This window comes from Phocoena phocoena, chromosome 18, assembly GCF_963924675.1.
Source record: "Phocoena phocoena chromosome 18, mPhoPho1.1, whole genome shotgun sequence".
Taxonomy (NCBI): domain Eukaryota; kingdom Metazoa; phylum Chordata; class Mammalia; order Artiodactyla; family Phocoenidae; genus Phocoena; species Phocoena phocoena.
Genome location: NC_089236.1, coordinates 8,448,011 through 8,465,970, shown reverse-complemented (window position 1 = coordinate 8,465,970; position 17,960 = coordinate 8,448,011). Strand labels below are relative to the sequence as shown.

At 43.7% G+C, this 17,960-nt stretch overlaps 1 protein-coding gene across 2 annotated transcripts in view; it reads right to left on the bottom strand.

Moving 5' to 3' along the window:
• FRY (FRY microtubule binding protein) overlaps window positions 1–4,334 on the bottom strand; it is a 251,865-nt gene extending 247,531 nt beyond the window's left edge. For both annotated transcript variants that reach the window (XM_065896299.1, XM_065896300.1), the window contains exon 1: window positions 4,265–4,334. In XM_065896299.1, the coding sequence (XP_065752371.1) occupies window positions 4,265–4,334 (70 nt within the window). The remainder of the gene's footprint in view (window positions 1–4,264) is intronic.
• Window positions 4,335–17,960: the final 13,626 nt, after the last annotated feature.

Sequence of the window (17,960 nt, the reverse complement as noted above, 5' to 3'; positions counted from 1 at the left end):
TTGAACGTGGTTTCTCTTCGTCCCCAGAGCTTAACATATACTAACCAGCATTTCTATGCTGGACAGAAATACTGTCCTTACCACCATGATTTATCTCACTACAACATATCTGAAAAATGCCACACCCAATTCTTCCAATAAAGCAAGTTTTTCTACAGCACCATGAGTCATTTTATAATGTACAGCAGTCCCTTCCAAAACAAGGCCAGGGGCTCCTTCAGTTCCCCAGAGCAGTTTGTCAATGGAATTCTCATTCCCTGGAAGCGTTAACAGGCATTCAAAGATTTCTCTCTATGGGGTAGCAAGGTTTGTCAACATTGTAGGAAAGATACAAACTGTCCTGCCCTGGAAAGATGGAGATGTTGAATGGACCCTGAATGCCCCTTCATCCACTGCGCCCGTGTTCACTGGCTATTATGGGGTGGATAGAAACCCAAGGAATGCCGGTTAGAAGTTTCAGATCGGCAGGAGAGCCTACCCAGCAGTTCTGTGCCTCAATACAAAGCAAGCCCTCCTCTCCCGTGAAACAGCTTGGAACTATCTGCTCTAAACGTTTTCTGTAGTAAACCTGAAAGGTCAAGGTGACTTTCTGCCACCGAGAATACTCCCAGGCCATCTCCCACGCTGCTGGAAGGTATGTACTTAGGGAAGGTAGGCACAGTCCACTAGAAGCTGAGGTGGAAAAAGGGGTAAAGATAAAATGTAAATCTAGAAAAAAGAATGGCCCAAAGCAGGGGCTGTAGTGAATGTTGACTATTCATGGAATGCTCCAGAGAGGCTGTCAATGCTAAGGTGAAAAATGGTCTAAGTTTGGTTTTAAGTGGGTTTAGAATAAAGGGAAGCAGTGGAATACATTAATATTATTTTAAAATTGATTGAGATTCACAATGTGTCAGATATTGTGCTAAGTACTTGACATCTTAACGCCTCATTTACTCCTGTGAGGTATCCATTATTGTTGCCTCCATTTTACAGATGAGAAAATTGAGGCAGAGGGTAGTTAATTGATTTTCCAAGGCCTCACAAATGCAGGAATCAGAGATCTGAACCAGGCCTGTTTGGTTCTGCAGTTTGTGTGTTCTAGGTGAGGGCGTGCCAGGTTAGGGGGCTGACATGTGTACGGGCATGGACTGGAGAGCAAGTTAGTGAAATGCAGAGAGGGGAGCAGATTAACTATGGCTGGAACAGATAAACAACATGAGAGAATACCAACAAGGAATTCAAAGACGGTCCTGTATGGTGGTCCCTGACACTCGGGGGCAGAGGAGGCTGTGATAGTCTTTGAAAAGCTGGCAGAAGCCTCTCCAGGCTGCTCTATGTCAGGTGAACCATGAGGAGACCTCTGCAACATTCCAGGTTAAACTGAAGAGGGCCCATGGTGGCCACAGCCATGAACATCAAGACGGTACAGCTGTGAGAATCACTGACCAGCTGGGGAAGGCCTGGGTAAGAGTGGGGAAGAAGCAACAGGACAAGTGTCCAAGCAGATAAGGAAAGCAGTGAAGTCAACAAAGGACATTTTATTTACAGACATCAAGACCATATGAATTTCCAACTCCATTAAAATGAAAGGGCAGCCTTGACAGGGCAGGCCAGGGAAGAAGGGAGTGTCAAAATGAACAGTGAGGGCTTCCCTGGTGGCACAGTGGTTGAGAGTCTGCCTGCCGATGCAGGGGACGCGGGTGCGTGCCCCGGTCCAGGAAGATCCCATGTGCCGCGAAGCGGCTGGGCCCGTGAGCCATGGCTGCTGGGCCTGCGTGTCCGGAGCCTGTGCTCCACAACGGGAGAGGCCACAACAGTGAGAGGCCCACGTACCGCAAAAAAAAAAAAAAGAACAGTGAGCGAAAAGCTAATATATCTCACCAGGCAATGACTGATATAATTGCCTTGTTAATTCTTCAGAGGAGACAAATATGTACATAATTACAATGTGCCATTTCAAAAAAAAAAAGATGGAAATCTTAACCTGGAAATACTCACAGAATCATCTTTCCTCTTACTACCACCTTGCAAAGCAGTCAGCCATGGTTATAGAGTTTGTTTTATTGCTTTTTAATTGTTGTACTTTTAACAGTAAGCACCACTACATAATTAGAGGCCTGATTCTCCATTCGGGTATGTGGCAGAGTGGGGCTTCCTCACCTCTCAAACTTGTGATGCTGGGCCCATGAGCTGCCGACCCCACGGTGCATCCTCTCAGCCCTGGTGCCCTGAGTAGGCTGAGCATCCCAAGGCTTCTGTTTTTTACTTTGTCTTCCACACAAATTCCTTTCTCTTTTTTTGCCACTGAAAATATGTAAAACTGAGAGCTAGTGTTGCAACAAGCTTAAGGAAGCCTAAGCATAAGGTGTATTTCCTGTTCCTCTTTTAAGAAAGGACTGAAAAACATTCTGACCCCCAAAGGCATGTTAGAGAATCACCAAGTTCACTCTTCTGCGATAAAGAAATTAAGATAGAGGGCAGGTGCTGTGTCTTAGTCACCTTGGTAGCTCCACAGCCTGGCATGTAGTAGGTGTGGAATAAATATTTGCTGAACGAATTGAAAGAATTCAAAATTGTGTCCCAGACACTCTCAAAGTAGAAATGAACAGTCATTTTGAACCATCTCCTGATGTGAAGGGGGGCGGGGAGGGGGATGGAGAGTTTAGGAGGGGGTGGAGAGAATATAGACTTTGTCTAGAGTAATTTGAAAATAGACAAAAGGGGAGAAAGATTTTAAAAGAAATCCCATTGGCCTCAGGATTGTCACAACATAATTTTCCATCTAATGAGGCAATGACAGAAATTGATGGAAGAAAATAATCTGGCCTTAAAGTACTCAAAAGAATGATTCAAAACCACACACTGATGTCAAACAGTAAGTCTCTCCAGATATTGGAAACCTGTTCCATAAAGAACCTTGTATGTCAAATTCTTTTCATTAATCAAAGGATAAACAGACAAAGGAAAACTCACCCTTTGAGTGTGAAGTATTACACAAGTAATGAATCCAAGATAAATGAATTATGACTATAACAAAGGAATGCTGTGTTAGGGTGACAGTATTACTCCCAAATGGCTTCCCACTTGTAGAAAAACAGCTTCAGACAAGCCCCATAGTGTATACAGTGGTGCAAAACGATCTGGAAAAGAAGGTTTCTATGGATATCATTTAGAGATGAATATCCCTGAGTACCTTCAGGCTGAAGGTACCCTGGCTCTTTTCTCAAAGCAATTATGGCACAGGTTCTCCTCCCGGCTTTTGTTTACCTAAGAACAATCTTGGCCACAGGTCATTTGTGTAGGAGATAATTAATCTCCAGCTCTTTGAGCACAGGTAGGTTAATTAGTATGCACGGAATACAACATACATTTTTTTCTTGGAAAATTTTTAAAAATTTTAAACAATTAGGGATCTGTAACACCAGCCGGTCTTTTATCCAAAACAAGTACAAAGGCTGGTTGGTGAAATAAAGAAGACTTTGTTTTTAAACTGTTCAGAAAATACAAGGCATCACTGATCACCTGAAGGCCTCATTTTAATTTGATTCCGGATCCATGATGCCTTCGAGGTTGTCTTTTGGAAATATCTGACTGCAAAAACCTTTAAGTAGGTCAGAAATGGAACTTCTGATATCCTAATAAATGATTTTATGGTCAGCACCTCACTTGTTTATGTTTCAGAAAAGCACCTTATTGGCACTATAACAAACGTCAGGATTTTTCAAAAAGTCAAATACTGTAACAGCATTCTGAACATCACCCACATGGACAGGGAGTGATCAAATAAATCTGCAAATGCCTCTATAGTCAAAAAAAAGATGAGTCAGGCTTTGGACTATTAAGTACTTTTTTTTCTTTAGACAATACCCTAATAAAACAATTATGAAGTACTCTGAAACCCTGCCACACCCCTTTGATTAAACCACACTTCACAAAATATTTCGATAAAACCTGAACACATTAAACAAACACCAAGGCAGGAGATGCAGCCTGGAATGCCCCATCCTGCGCTGGCCAGGGTCTGAAGGGCCATCTCACTTGAAAATTTAATCAAACCAAAGCTACTGTAATTCCACCGCAGCCTTTGCACTTCAGGAAAGCTAGTTCAGTCTCTGACATTTTGATTTTCATAGCAGATGGAAGCAAAAAAAACAAAAAAAAAAAAACCAAAAAAAACTTCCTCGGCTCACAAGCCTATGCGTCCAGTTGAGATTTCATTTCTCGGACCTTAGGCAACACCCGGCAAACAAAAACAAACAAACGGTTATTTTCTATTACTCACTATTACTCCAGGATTTCAGTAAATATTTGATACTGATCTCAAAGAAGCCGGAGTCCTGCTGGCTGGCCATGTCGGCGGCATACAAAGAGGCTGCTCCTCGGACTGAACCGGGAGCCGCCGGGGGAGCAGGTACCGGGCGTGGAGATGCGCTTGTCACAGGTTAGTGATGTAAGCGGGGTCAGCAGCCGGGAGGGAGGCTCTGCAGATCTACCTCTGGCGCCGGCAGCAAGTCCTCATTTAAAGGACACGGAGGCGCCGGAGAGAGAGATGCTCGGCCGCTCCTCCTCCTTCGGGTCCAGAACTGGCTCCTTATTTGCTGGGGGCTGATCCCGAGCCCTGAGAGGCGGCGGCGGCCACTGCTTTCATTTCTGAGCTGCTATAACCAGCCACGCCCGCTGCCTGCCGCCCACAGGTTCGGCCCGGCAGGTACGGGACCGAAGAAGTCCCCAACTGCCCCGGGAGGGAGGGTCTCTCGGCCGGCCTGCCGGACGCGGCGCAGACAGGCTCCGGCCCCCAGGGCTCCTCCGGGCCGCCGCAGGGCTGAGGGATGGGCTGGGAGGGCAGCCTCCGCCCCCCGGGCTCAACCTGAGCCACTCCTCAGCCCCGACTCAGCTGCGGGAGGGACCTCCCGGCTTCAGCACGGCCGCCGGTGAGCCGCCCGCGGCTGCATCGCTGCGGCTCCCCCGGCGTCTGCCCCCCGAAATCCACACAACCGCGTCGCCGCAGGAAGCCAAGTGGCACCCCTGGATCTGGTTTGCAGCGACGTTTTCTGAAAAGCCCCCTCCGTTCGCCCCGCTGCAGCAGGAAAGCTTGATAACAGGATATCGGCCTGGGCTTTTTCCTCCCCTCCTTTCACGGGCACAGTGGAAGCTGCACTTCGTGCTGCGCCCTCCCAGAAATGCTGTCATTTTGAGGGGCACCCGCCCCCCCCCGCCCCAACGTGTGCGTCCGAAGGGGACGGTACGAACTGCTTAGGCTTGTTTACCGAATGCCAGGCTCCACAATGGATCTTCAAGCCTGTCTTTTCTAGGAGCCACCGAGCCCAGGAAAGCTTATTTTTATTTGTTATCAAAAGATAAGAAGCAAAGCGTTATATTCCTTGCTGCACAATGGCTTTTTACTCCATGAAATCTTGATATCAGGCGTCCTGATTTGTTAGCTTTGTTTCATGTTATTATTTAGCTGGACTAGGCGATTAAACAAGAGAACTTTAATCTTGACAGGCTACGTTTGAGTAGGTGGGATTTGGCTAAGCATCTCATCAACCATGAGTCCTTCCCCCTCCCCAGTACACTTACGACTAACACTTTCCAAAGGCGTTAATAAACTATATTAATAATTATTTCACCAAAAAAGTAAGCACCCCTCCCCCACTCAAAATCAACACACAAATAGGACTTTCCAGACTAACAGTCCATTTGAGAAATAGTAGGGAAAGAGTACACTTTTTCTAAGACTAAGAATTTTTAAAAATTCAACACTAAAGAGAACTTTTAGGACTGTCCTGAAATGCCCTAAGACACTATCAATACAATAAGCTTTTCAAACTCCTTATACAAAACGTAAGCACTCCACCACCAAGATTTCCAACTCCACTCACAGCAATTTCTCCTCATGAAGTCTCCTGAGATTGACTTCTGTTTCATGAGCTAATTTAGTTCTATCATCTACTTTGAATATATGGATTCCAGGTGAAACAGGACCCAAAGGATTTACCAAAATGGCTGTTGTATCTGAAAACCAAAATATCCACGCCCGCCTTTCTGGTGCCTCCCTCACTGTGGTTGGCAATGAATGAACAGGGAGGCTGCAGGGTGCCTTGGAGTTAATGAGCACAAAGCCTCTCAAAACTCACCAGAATTTCCTAGCTTTGAGACCTAGGGTAAGCTATTAACCTTGTTAAGCCTTAGTTTGCTCATCTGTAAAATGGGGATCCATAGTGGTACTGACCTCATTGAGCTGTTGGAAAGATTAACTGACATTATGAATGAAAGGGTTCAGCATACTGTCTTGCATACAGTAAATGCTTAAATTTTAGCTATCTTGATATTTATTATGAACTCTTAGGGACTCTAGAACTTTTAAATTTAGGTTAAATACATTTTTGTACCATTTAAGCTCTATCACCTTTGAACACCAATGGTAACTATAGGGACTGCAAGGTGGAGATATTTAAAACAGCTCAATAACCAAACATGCTATTATATACTGTTACTCAAGCAGATTTTTCTCTGTTCATTTTATAAAAGAGATCTTAACTGGCTTTTAAAAGTTTTCAATCCTACTATAAACATATTAATTTGCTGAGAATGTCACTCATATATGTTATTTCAAAAGGACGCTCTCATAAAATTTTAAATGCTATTTAGAAAAGAATGTGTTTAATGGCATTTAGTTTTCCCTGTGAGCAACTAAGAGCCCAGTTTCTGTCTGTTAGAAGCCGAAATCTTGTCCAGTGTAGGCTTTTTTTTTTTTTTCTCATTCGAGTACCTTTAAAGAGAGCATATATTGTAAAAGGACAGAAAAGGCCTTTTGTTTTGCTGAAAGCCCTGCAAACCAAATAGCATGACACCTGCTGCAAGCTGGGATAAGATATATTTACCCTTTGGTTTCCTCTCTCTCTAGGTGTGTGGGGGAGGCTTATGAAAAATGTAGTCAGAATGGGCACCTGGACGGAGGTATTTAAAATACAAAATAAAATCTGAATTCGTCCCTGGCTTGTTATGAGACTTCAGTTGTCATTTAAGATGAACTAAAACTATTTCAGCTTTCATATCTGTAAAAAAGAGGGACCCTTCCTTAAGAATCTTAGGAGAACATGAATCTTTAGGCAAGGAATTAGGCAGAGATGTTGGAGGCTGAGAGAAAAGTAGCAGTAATACAGAAAAAGTGGGAGGCCTCAGGAAATGGTATCAAGGTAGGGGTGGGTGGGAGTCGGAAAGTGACCTGAGACAGTGATAACAATTAATGACACCATCTACATTTGTTGAAAAGTAATATTGTCCTGAAAATCCCTACTTTATCATATTTAAAGGTGCCCATTCTTACCCCAACCCTATGAAGTACTATTAATAGCCCCATTCTACAGATGAGAAAATGGAGGTTTAAAGAGGCATAAAATAAGACCAAAGTTCAAAGTCACATGGCTGGTAAAACTGAGGTCCAGCAAATTTTAGAGCCTGAGTCATTTATTCTAAATTTTATTTATTTACTTTAACCACAAGCAAGGCCAGAATCATGCTTACCAACCTCTTTAGCGAAAGTCCAGGAAGAGGTGCTAAAAACCTTGTTATCACTAAGAGGAGTGCGGCAGGCCTGGCTTTCCAGGACTACACACTGCCTTCCCATCTGGCTTTAGTCTGGAGGAGGAATTGTCCCCTGGGGGGCTGTAGCCCTACCTAAAAGGAACCTAGAGAAGAATGCCATGATTTTTCACATTAATTTGATTCATCCCACAGGTTGTGTTCTGTATAAGGGACGCCTGACCTGGGGTGGGAGTGGGGCGATTAAGGGTGGACATCTAGTCCGAACTCCACTCTCCAAGCTATCAATGGGTGGTGATGGGCTGTGTCCACCCTGGTGTGCGACTGCATCTACCCAATACTCAACCCACAGGAAGGGGTGCCTATTTGTGATCAAGATACCTAATGGGCTGGGGATAGCCTGGGTGGTGCAGCAGGAACTAAGAAAACAAGAGTGTTTCAGGAAGGCAGAGGCCAAGTGGTCACCCAGGTCCCAGGTTGCTGAATGGCAGTGGGATGAGGGTGGTAAAGGGCACATGGATTGTATCTTACAATCCACGGCATTTACCCACATCCTACCTGGATTCCTATTATAACCATCTGTCCCACGTCCCCCCCGAAGAGCTGTGTGTCACTCTGTTGTGTATCCCCTCCACCTCTTAGCACATGGTAAGACCTCCTGCAAAATACATACATTGAGTGAGTCAGTGAAAGAACAGACTTGTCATGCGTGCCTAGTGCTGGCTGTTGCCTGTGACAAAAACGTGCAACAGAAGTGCAATCGGTCTGTGCTCTAATTCATATTCAATTTTCCCTTTCTTAGCATTTTGGACAATTTTCTTGGAGACCAAAATGTGTGGTATTAAAAACAAATGTGAAAACAAAGCGAGGCAAACTATCTGGATGCTTGCCAACATGGAGAGCCATTATCTAATGATTTTAAAGCATCTGAGTGAGTCCATTGGGTTAGGACTAGGATCCGCCCCCTTTCCCCGCAGGACGTGGCTGCACGTGGCTACACACGTGTAATTATTGTCACAGAGTGACATGTACATTCATGCACAGAATGTGTGAGGCAGAGGAGAAATGTTTTACCAGCATCCTGAGGAAACAAAGGAAAATTGCTTAATGTAAGAAAAAGTCCTGGATCAATTTTTGATCTGGACTTTCAAATTCCAAAACAGCACTAAATATATTATACCCCTACTAGTATATATTGTTTCTTAATAAGAACAGTTCCAAGTCAAATTAAGCATCGCCTGGATTGAGTTCGAAAGACAGCAGCTGAGATCAATGGAGACAATTGTGGAGAAAGGGTTTTGTTTTTCTTTAAGCAGTAGAATAAGAGGCCTTTTAGAGATAACCTAAAGAACAAATGATTGACATAAATTACAAGCTGCTATTCTGGTCTATGCATAAGTTGGGCTGATCTAGCCTACGCTAAGAAATTAGAGAAAAAAATAGGAAGTGATGGCATACAACGTTCATTTCGTAAACACGGAATGCAATCATCATTCCCTTAAAAAAATCCAACCCACATATACAAGTCTTCACAAAAATAGATTCCGCAAGTTTGGAAAACATTTACTCCATTACTATCCAGTACAAATAATTCTTTGAAATGAATTGAAAGACATTTAAATTTTTTGAATGTGACAGAACTTCATTAAAGCACAGCTTGTTGCTGCACAGATTCAGACATAAACAAGGAAAATCATGTCTCCTAAAATTGTTTTCATTAAGCAACAGCAGCAGAACCCAGTTTTCTTCCCCACCCATCTCTCCTGGCCATGACAAAGGAACTGAACGTTGGTCTAGGGCAATGGGAAGCCCGTAAAGATTGAAGCAGGAGGAGAGGACAAGCCTGAAGCCCGTCCCCTTGCTGCTCTCACAGGGAAGGCCTCCTTCCCTCATGAGCTCGTGTCACGCAGGGTGTTTCACAAGTTCAGAGTCAGGTAGAAGGATGGACATTTACTGAGCCCTTGATGTAAATGCGCTGTAACTAGAGGACCTGTACAGACAAAGCTGAACAGAGGGGTAGGTCTGCTGGGCACCTGTGGGGTGCCTTTCTACAACTGGCACCGAGACACCAGGACAAGGAATTGGGACTAAAGCGTCCCTTAACTCAGGTCTCCACCCCAGCACCTTCCTAACTGGCGAACTGAAAACTGGGCTTCTCCCTCGACACTGCTCCAGATAAATGAATGGAGACTTTGAGAGCAAATATTCAAGGGATACTAATTAGAAGGGGAGCAATATAGGAGACCAGAGTCTTGAACACCCCGTGGTCTCGGTATCCTTGTCTGAAAAATAGCGCTTATCTCACAGGTTCTTTTATAAGAATTAAATGAACGCACAGGAAGAGGACAACTGTTAAGTAGCAGATCTACAGCTAGCAATGACCCTAGAATACCCAGTGCAAAATGCCCCCTTCACTCCAGGGCCAGATTAGGGAAAGGGGGAGAGAGGGAACCTGCTCATCACAGAGGGCCCTTCCGGTCCAGCCACCCACCCCTGCTGGCTACCAGGGGAAGGCTGAAGTTCGCAAAGATAAAAACCTAAACGTGCACGTACAAAAAGAAAAGAGTATTATTTAAGATTTTAGTGCTTCTAACTTCCGGTGCCCAGGGTAAAGTTAGCAGGGTTCTGGTTGGCTTAGTATCAGCTCAATATTTGCCTAATTTATTCTTCCCATTAACCTTTTCAAGGTAGGGCCTGCATGTTTGGATATTATTCACCTAGAGCTCAACCCAGGAGAGGCTGTGGTTCATATATATTTTGCACGTATAAAGATTTGACCTCAATTTCTGCAGAGTAAATGCAAGGCACACGTAGTATTTAATACTGTTCTGACAGACGTGCATATAAAGAGAAAATGTGGAAAGGTTTCCTCCACCTACCTTTATCACAAAGGTACTAGTTTCCTACCCTATTTTCATATACTACCAGCAACCTGAAAAATTATTTACACTGAGATACAAACAGCTCCGATATAACTAGCTACAATAGCTAACGATATATGATTATAAAAGATTAAGTCCTTTCTGAAGAAGTAAAAAATGGCATTTGCTTTGCATATTATTTACCAAAAATGCACAGATAATACTTAAAGTAAAAACCAATTCTATTTATCTTAATCATCACTCTTCCCCAAACACTATTTGCCATTTAAACGATAACTAAGAAAATGCTGGTTCTTCTCCATAGGAACGATAATTTAACAAGCCCAGAAGGAGCATTTTCAGTTACATTAAAATTTTTGAGATGTGGTAGGCTATTTCCATTATTTAGTGATAAAAATTAAGTACTTTTTAGGGCTAGAGCTAATATTCCCACTAATGGTCCTAATTTCATGCATAAAAATAAATGAGAGTTTTAAGTCATTAGGGTCAGATCAACTGGACAATGAATGAAACTGGACAAAATTAGAAGTTTGGGTTAGTTTTTTATATACTTACTAAATTTTACAAACACTAAAATTTTTTTCCTTCTTCTAGGTGTGATCACATGTTTATAGTTACCTATGAACAGAAGTTGAAGGACTGGGAATCAGGAAATTATTGTGCTCCTAATTTTGACCTTGATACTATGACCCTGGACAAGTTACTTTTCTACTGAATGAGGGATGCTGCTTCTTATCAGCAAACTGCCTCATCTCTTGGGCAGGCCAGCCTTTGATTCTCCATACTATTGGGAGGAACCATGGCATGATGAAAGCAGAACACTGGGCAATCAATTATTTTATGTAAGTCTTTGGCATTTATTATTTGAATTTTTAGGCAACAGATTCACCTTCTCAATTATGTTTTGATAAAGCTAGTATTGAAGATATCCAATATAAAGCACACACTGCCTGACTAGTAGGAGAAGTTGACACAGGACCAAAAAATAATCTGGAATTAGAAAGAGATAAATTGATATGAAAATAATGGAGTTGTCTACTGGGAAATTAATGAGCCAACGTCAAAGTGCTTTATTCAGGTTAGAGGAAAACTAGGAACTATACACCTATACAATTGTATAGGAATTATACAACTGGATGCATCCTGTAAACCAGGGATAAGCCGTAGCTGAAGCCAGATCATCACCACTGAGATTCAGAATAGTTGAGCTAAGGAATTAAAGCCATATTGAATATCCCTTTGTTCAGAAATAATGCTTTAAAAAACAAGTGTCTGCCTCTCTGAGCATCACTGACTAAACCTTCAGAATCTTCAAAGTGACCATCTGTTCTTGGGGTCGTGTGGTTCGGACCCTTTGATTCCTAACTTTAGAAGACTGGTCTGAGCCCAGCAACAGTGAATCAGAGAAACACCTACATCGTATGCTTCTTCCAACAGGCACAGTTCAAAGGTAGTGGAAAATGTAACTGTGAAGGGGCAAGTATATTTTGGAGGACAGAGAAAATCTTTTGCGAGGCATGTTTTCAGAAAGGGTGGGGAAATCACCACCCTGCTTCGACCAGACAGGCAGTGCTTTGTGTAGGAGGGTGTGGCTGTTAGAAACCGGCTGAATGATGGAAGGGAGCAACTTAACAGGCTGGTGGGGAGAGCAGTTCCAAATGCTTAGGAGCCAGAAGGGAGAACAACGATCTCTGCAGACGGTTGGGGTGGGTGAGGTCACTCTACGAAGCCTAGGGAAACAGAGGCGGAAGGTCATGCTTCTGACCTTCGTGGTGTTAGCTATGGAGAAACCCAAGCTCACAGTCAGCCCCTCTCCCACCAGGTACTGGCCACAGTGATCCACTTCTGTGCTTGAGCTATTCCCTTCTCATCCATAAGATGCACGCGATACGCTACTATCTGCTGTCTACCGAAAGTTATTTCATGATCTCAGAGGAGATTCTGTAGATGAAAGAGCTTTGGATTCCCAGAGCACTAGTGTTAAGATGCTCAGGGCTCCATCAGTTTAAGGATCAGACAAACAAAAGGGTGGGACGTCCCTCCTCAGCCCTTTCCTCTTAAAGAAACACACTGTCACCTTCCCAGCTATTGAACATAGCCTGCTGGACTTTTAGTTTAGGAACACACCCAGGTTGCCCCGCTATTTGAGCGGCCATTTCTAAACTCCAGGAATCTGCTGGTGGTTTGCTTGGGTCTTATCCAAATGCCACTTGAGTCTCTCTGGATAAATACAGGACGAGTGAGTGGCATCTGTAGTCTGCCTAGGACTCCACCCGACCTCAAAACTTATTTCCATCTTCTTTACTTCTCCAGCAGAATATCCCTTGGAATTTCTCTTTTTCTCATTCTTTAAATTAAAAAAAGTTCACTTTGTCTATGAATTCTTATACCCTCACCTTTGTATATCCCTCTCATGCATATAATTAAATTTTTTTGTTCATTAAGACAACAAGTAGCAGAAGAATAAGGAAAACGGATATGGCTGTGGGGCTTCTGCTGGACTTCTGGGTAAGATACATAAACAATATTGAAATCTACCTAAAGTAACTGTAATGGGATGAAATTTATCTCTGATTTCAATTAGTAGTGAAGTCGTAGGTACTGCTAATACTAGGTTTCTTGCCTATGTTCATAAATGAAGAAAATACAAAGTTTCAGTTAGAGGTTAATGAGAAGTAAAATATAATTTTTTTCCCATCTGCCCAAGGAGTGGACCTGCTTGTATCAGTCCTTCATTCTTTCTAAAAGAATTTCCTCCAACCCCTAGTCTCTACTGCTCCCAAACACCTCACCTTCCAGGAAAGCTCACAGTTGCAGGTTCTCAAAGATGGTCATAAATTATCACTGCAGATGTGAGAAGCTTCTAATGCTTTTCTCCCAATTCTTTTTTTTTTTCCTAATACCTTTTTGGTCACACCACACAGCATGTGGGATCTTAGTTCCCCCACCAGGGATGGAACCCATGCCCCTTGCATTGGAAGCGCGGAGTCTTAACCACTGGACTGCCAGGGAAGTCCCTCTTCCAATTCTCTTGATTCTATTTCTTTCTCTTCTATTACCACTTGCTCTTTCTGTCATCCCATGGCACGTTGCAGTATCTTACTCTACTATGAAACATTCAAGTGATATATAAAGAACTGAACCATTCAATAAGTGAAAATAACATGTATCACAGGACTTTCCCTAGAAACCATAGGTACGATACCCACCCAAAAATTCATTGACTATAGAAAAACATCTAATTATAATCCTCACATTGTCAACTACATGCAGTACAACTTATATTTGTATATGATCTAAATTGTCCATGTTTGAGAATATACTATATAAAATGTCATTTTCATAAGGTAAATAAGCTCCCCCCCAAACTTGTGCATTGCTAAACTGATGAATGATAGCCTAAATTCTTTGACTATCCAAATGGAAAGGAGATACGTTATTACTTACATTTAGAATAGTACTCTGATCTTAACAGCTAAGATTTCATTTTGCTTTGAGTTGTGGAACTAATTTGGTGGATCAAAACCCGCCTATTTTTCTATTAAAATAGAATAGGAAGGACACATAGGAGTGTATCATGTACTAATAAGGGTGAACACTATTTCATAAAACTTCTGTTTTCATATATATATGTATGATATATAAATATGTATGATATATACATATGTTATATAAACACATACACACATGTGAATGCTGGGTTGCAATGTAAAATATATTTTTCATTGTGCGTCTTGTTCAAAAAAGTTTAAAAAATCTTATACAGTGCTGGCAAGAATGCAAAATGGTTCAGCTACTGTAGAAAAGTTTAGGAGTTCCTCAGAAAGTTAAACGTAGACTTACCAAATGACCCCACAATGCCATTCTTGGTATATACCCCAAAGAATTGAAAACAGGGACTCAACCAAAGAGAAGTACACCCATGTTCATAGAAGCACTATTCACAATTGCCAAAAGGGGAAAACAGCCCAAATGTCCATCAATGGCTGAATGAATAAACAAATTGTCGTACACACATATAATGGAATATTATTCAGCCATAAAAAGGAACAAAGTACTGACACATGCTACGTGGATAAGCCTTGAGAACATCATGCTATGAGAACGAGGCCAGACACAAACGGTCACATATCATATGATTCTATTTATTAAAAACACCCAGAATAGGTAAATCCATAAAGACAGAATGCAGACTGGCTGTTGCCAAGCGTACAGAGAGAGGGGAATTGGGGAGAATCTGCTTAATGGTTAAGGGGTTTTACTTTGGAGCCATAGATAGAGGCAGTGGTTGCACACCACTGTGAATGTACTAAATGCCACTGAATCGTCACTTCAAAATGGTTAGTTTTATATCAGGAAATTATTTAAGGAGGAAAAAAAAAAGTTTGAATGCCCTTACCCTAGAAGGCTTGTCCCCAGGTCTACTTTTCCATTTGCACGGGGACCACTTGCGGTGCTGCTACATCTCCACCTAGTGGTGAAGGAGATTCCTGTCTGGACTCCAGGGCTAAAGACTCCTGATTGCCAGGCAAGCCACCCCCACATCACAGGGAGTGCAGTGTCTGAAGCAAGTCAAGGTCGTTAACCCGGCCTCTCCTTCGTAAGTGTCCAGAGGATGCACAGTGATAACCTCCAGTCCCCTTGAGCTTTAGGCACGGAAGAAGGACAGCTTCCAGTCCTGGCCCTGAAATATTTCTCAAGAAGTCACGAATGACTCTGGGATTTGCTTACCTGTCTATAAACTGGGATCCACACTCCCTGCAGCAGGATTACCACAAGGGTTCATACAGGATAAGGACCACACCTAGCGGGCAAGTGCTCACCAAGTGTTAGTGCCCTTCCTCATCCTTCATTATTTCTAAAGCTACTTGGTATGGACGTATGAACCCCCGACAAGAGGACTCATACCTCCAAGGGGGCTCCCCTGCTTCACACTGTCATCCAGAAGAAAAACAGACTCTGGGTGTTTGGAGCAAAGAGACAGGGATCTGGAGAGCACAAGCACAGGACATGGAGTGGAAACAACAAATACAAAGCCCAGAGATGAAAGCAACAGGGCCTGGTGAGCGCCAGGTGGCTAACAGGAATGAGAAGAGGGAAGGAAAGGAAAGATCTAGCAGACATTCTAGTTATTGCCACAAATGTTGCCTGAAAGTTCCTAATCATAAGAGAGAGGGGGTGGGCTTTCCTGGTGGCACAGTGGTTGAGAGTCCGCCTGCCGAGGCAGGGGACACGGGTTTGTGCCCCGGTCCGGGAGGATCCCACGTGCCGCGGAGCGGCTGGGCCCGTGAGCCATGGCCGCTGAGCCTGCGTGTCCGGAGCCTGTGCTCCGCAATGGGAGAGGCCACAACGGTGAGAGGCCCGCATACCGCAAAAAAAAAAAAAAAAAAAAAAAGAGGGAGGGGGTGTTGGGGGAGAGAAAGGCCAAAAAATACAGAAGGCAAAGTATTTGGATATTTTTGCCAGTGGGCTTGCATGAAAGATTCCAACTTCATAATGTGTTCTATAAAAATGGGATGGAAGGCAGACTGAACTGTGAGATGTTACAAAAAAAACAACCAGAAAAGACAGACACAAAATCATGTGCTTTTCAGATTACAAGGCCAAAGGGTATAAGCAACTTAAAGGGTAAAAGCAAGAACACGGAGGGGGGAGGATCATGAAATTAATCAGAAATAAAACAGGGAAGAAAAATTACCAGAGCAAAATGCACTGCTCCCATGGCAGAATATTCTGGATTCATAAGGAAATTACATAAAGTGGTGTCATTTGGCATTGGAAAACCACAGGAAACAAACTCAAAACACCTTCCTTATACACTTCTAAGAACGCTGACAGGATCAGTGGGACAGATGGTGAGGAGAAAAGAGCCCTGCCAGCAGGTACAGGGGACCAGGCTGCCCCGCCAGGGGTCGTGGGGTAAGCAGAGCTCCCTCCTCTGCAGCTGTCATGTCTTGCATTTTCCCCTCCTGCCATCCCATTCGCAGGGATGACTTTGCCTCACAGGTGGCATCGGATGTGAAGGCTCCCATTTTTCTGCCACCAAATCCCCGAAACCACCGTCCCGCGTCTCCTGTTAGGATGGAGGAAACGCCGCTTCTGACCCATCTCTGCCGCCTTGCTGGGACCTCACTCCTTCAGTCTCTTGTATCTTAACCATTCTCTTTCTATGAGATCTTTCCCGTTTTTATTAAAACGCTGAATAAACCTCTCATCTGAAAAGCAAGCAACAGACAATACGCAACGCTTCCTTTTATTCCACATTGCCTTCCAGTTTCTACCTTCTCTTCCCGACTTCCCCATCACAGCTTAGTGTCTTAGCGCGGCTGCTTTTACACCTGTCCCCCCATTTCCTCTTCAGTCTCCTGTGGCCACACTCCCGCTAAGGTAACCAGGAGCCTCCAGTGAGCCAGCGGACCTTGCTCAGTCTTTAACGGAAATGGCATCTCAGCAGCCTTTGCTGTCCTGACCTCTACTCTTCTACTCAAACTTTCCTGGTTTTGCAGCTCTTGCCCAGTTGGCCACACCTGTGTCTGTCTCCCCTTCTCCCGCCCCCCCCCCCCCCCCCCCAGTCTCTGGCCACCTCAGGGTCTAAGCAGTGCTGGGCCACTACCTACCTGCTTTCTCTGTTCTCTTTGTTTGGCTAAATCCTGTTTTTCTTCCTATCTAAGCATCATTTCTTCAGAGAAGCCTTCCCTTGACATCCTGGTCTAAATCCAGACCTACTCTTAAAATTCCTCATTGCTACTTTTACTTTTTTAATAGCCCTTATCACAACTTGCAGTTATGCTTTTACTGCGTAACTTTTCCCAGTATTCTTTCCTCCCTCTTTGGACTATCAACTCCACTAGGGCAGATTCCATGTTCATTGTGTTCACCTTTTCAGGCCGGCACCCTGGGACCCCAGCTGAGCCCAATAAACAGCACACAGGAGGCCCTCGGTAAGTAATCATTGAATGAGGAGCTACTGGGGTAAATGAACGAATGACCAAATAATCTAACGAATGGCAGGGGGTCAAAGCACATTAGTGACTTGATCCTGGCGGCTCCAGGCCTTGAATCTCCCCCATGGAGAAGCTGTCCATAATTTTTTCAGGCTCCCAGATATCTGTCTGAACAAACTCCCATTTCGGCCAAGAGGAGGAGTAAGCTGGAAGCCCAAAGAGGCGAAAAGCCAAGGAGAAAGTAAACTGGAAGAAAATAGTCTCAATTCTCTTGGTGGCTGATTTCTCATTCCCCTGCCACAATTTCCAGCCGTGTCAGTTGTAGATGGGGCTCTTTCCTAGCAGTGTACTGTAAACCGAAAACTACAGAAGCCATGCATGTAGAAGAAGCAAACATGGGAGGGATGGGGAAGGGAAAACAAAAAGAAACTCTGATGACAGAGTCAAAGTCTGGTGAACCTGGAGCAGTGGGCCTTGTAAGGCATACAGTCAAATCCACTTATTATTATATGGAGGGAAAACCCAAGCCTAAGCTGGAAGGGACTCACCCCAGGTCTCCAGTGGTGGAAGAACTCCATGGACTGAAATCCAGGGCTCTTTTACAAAC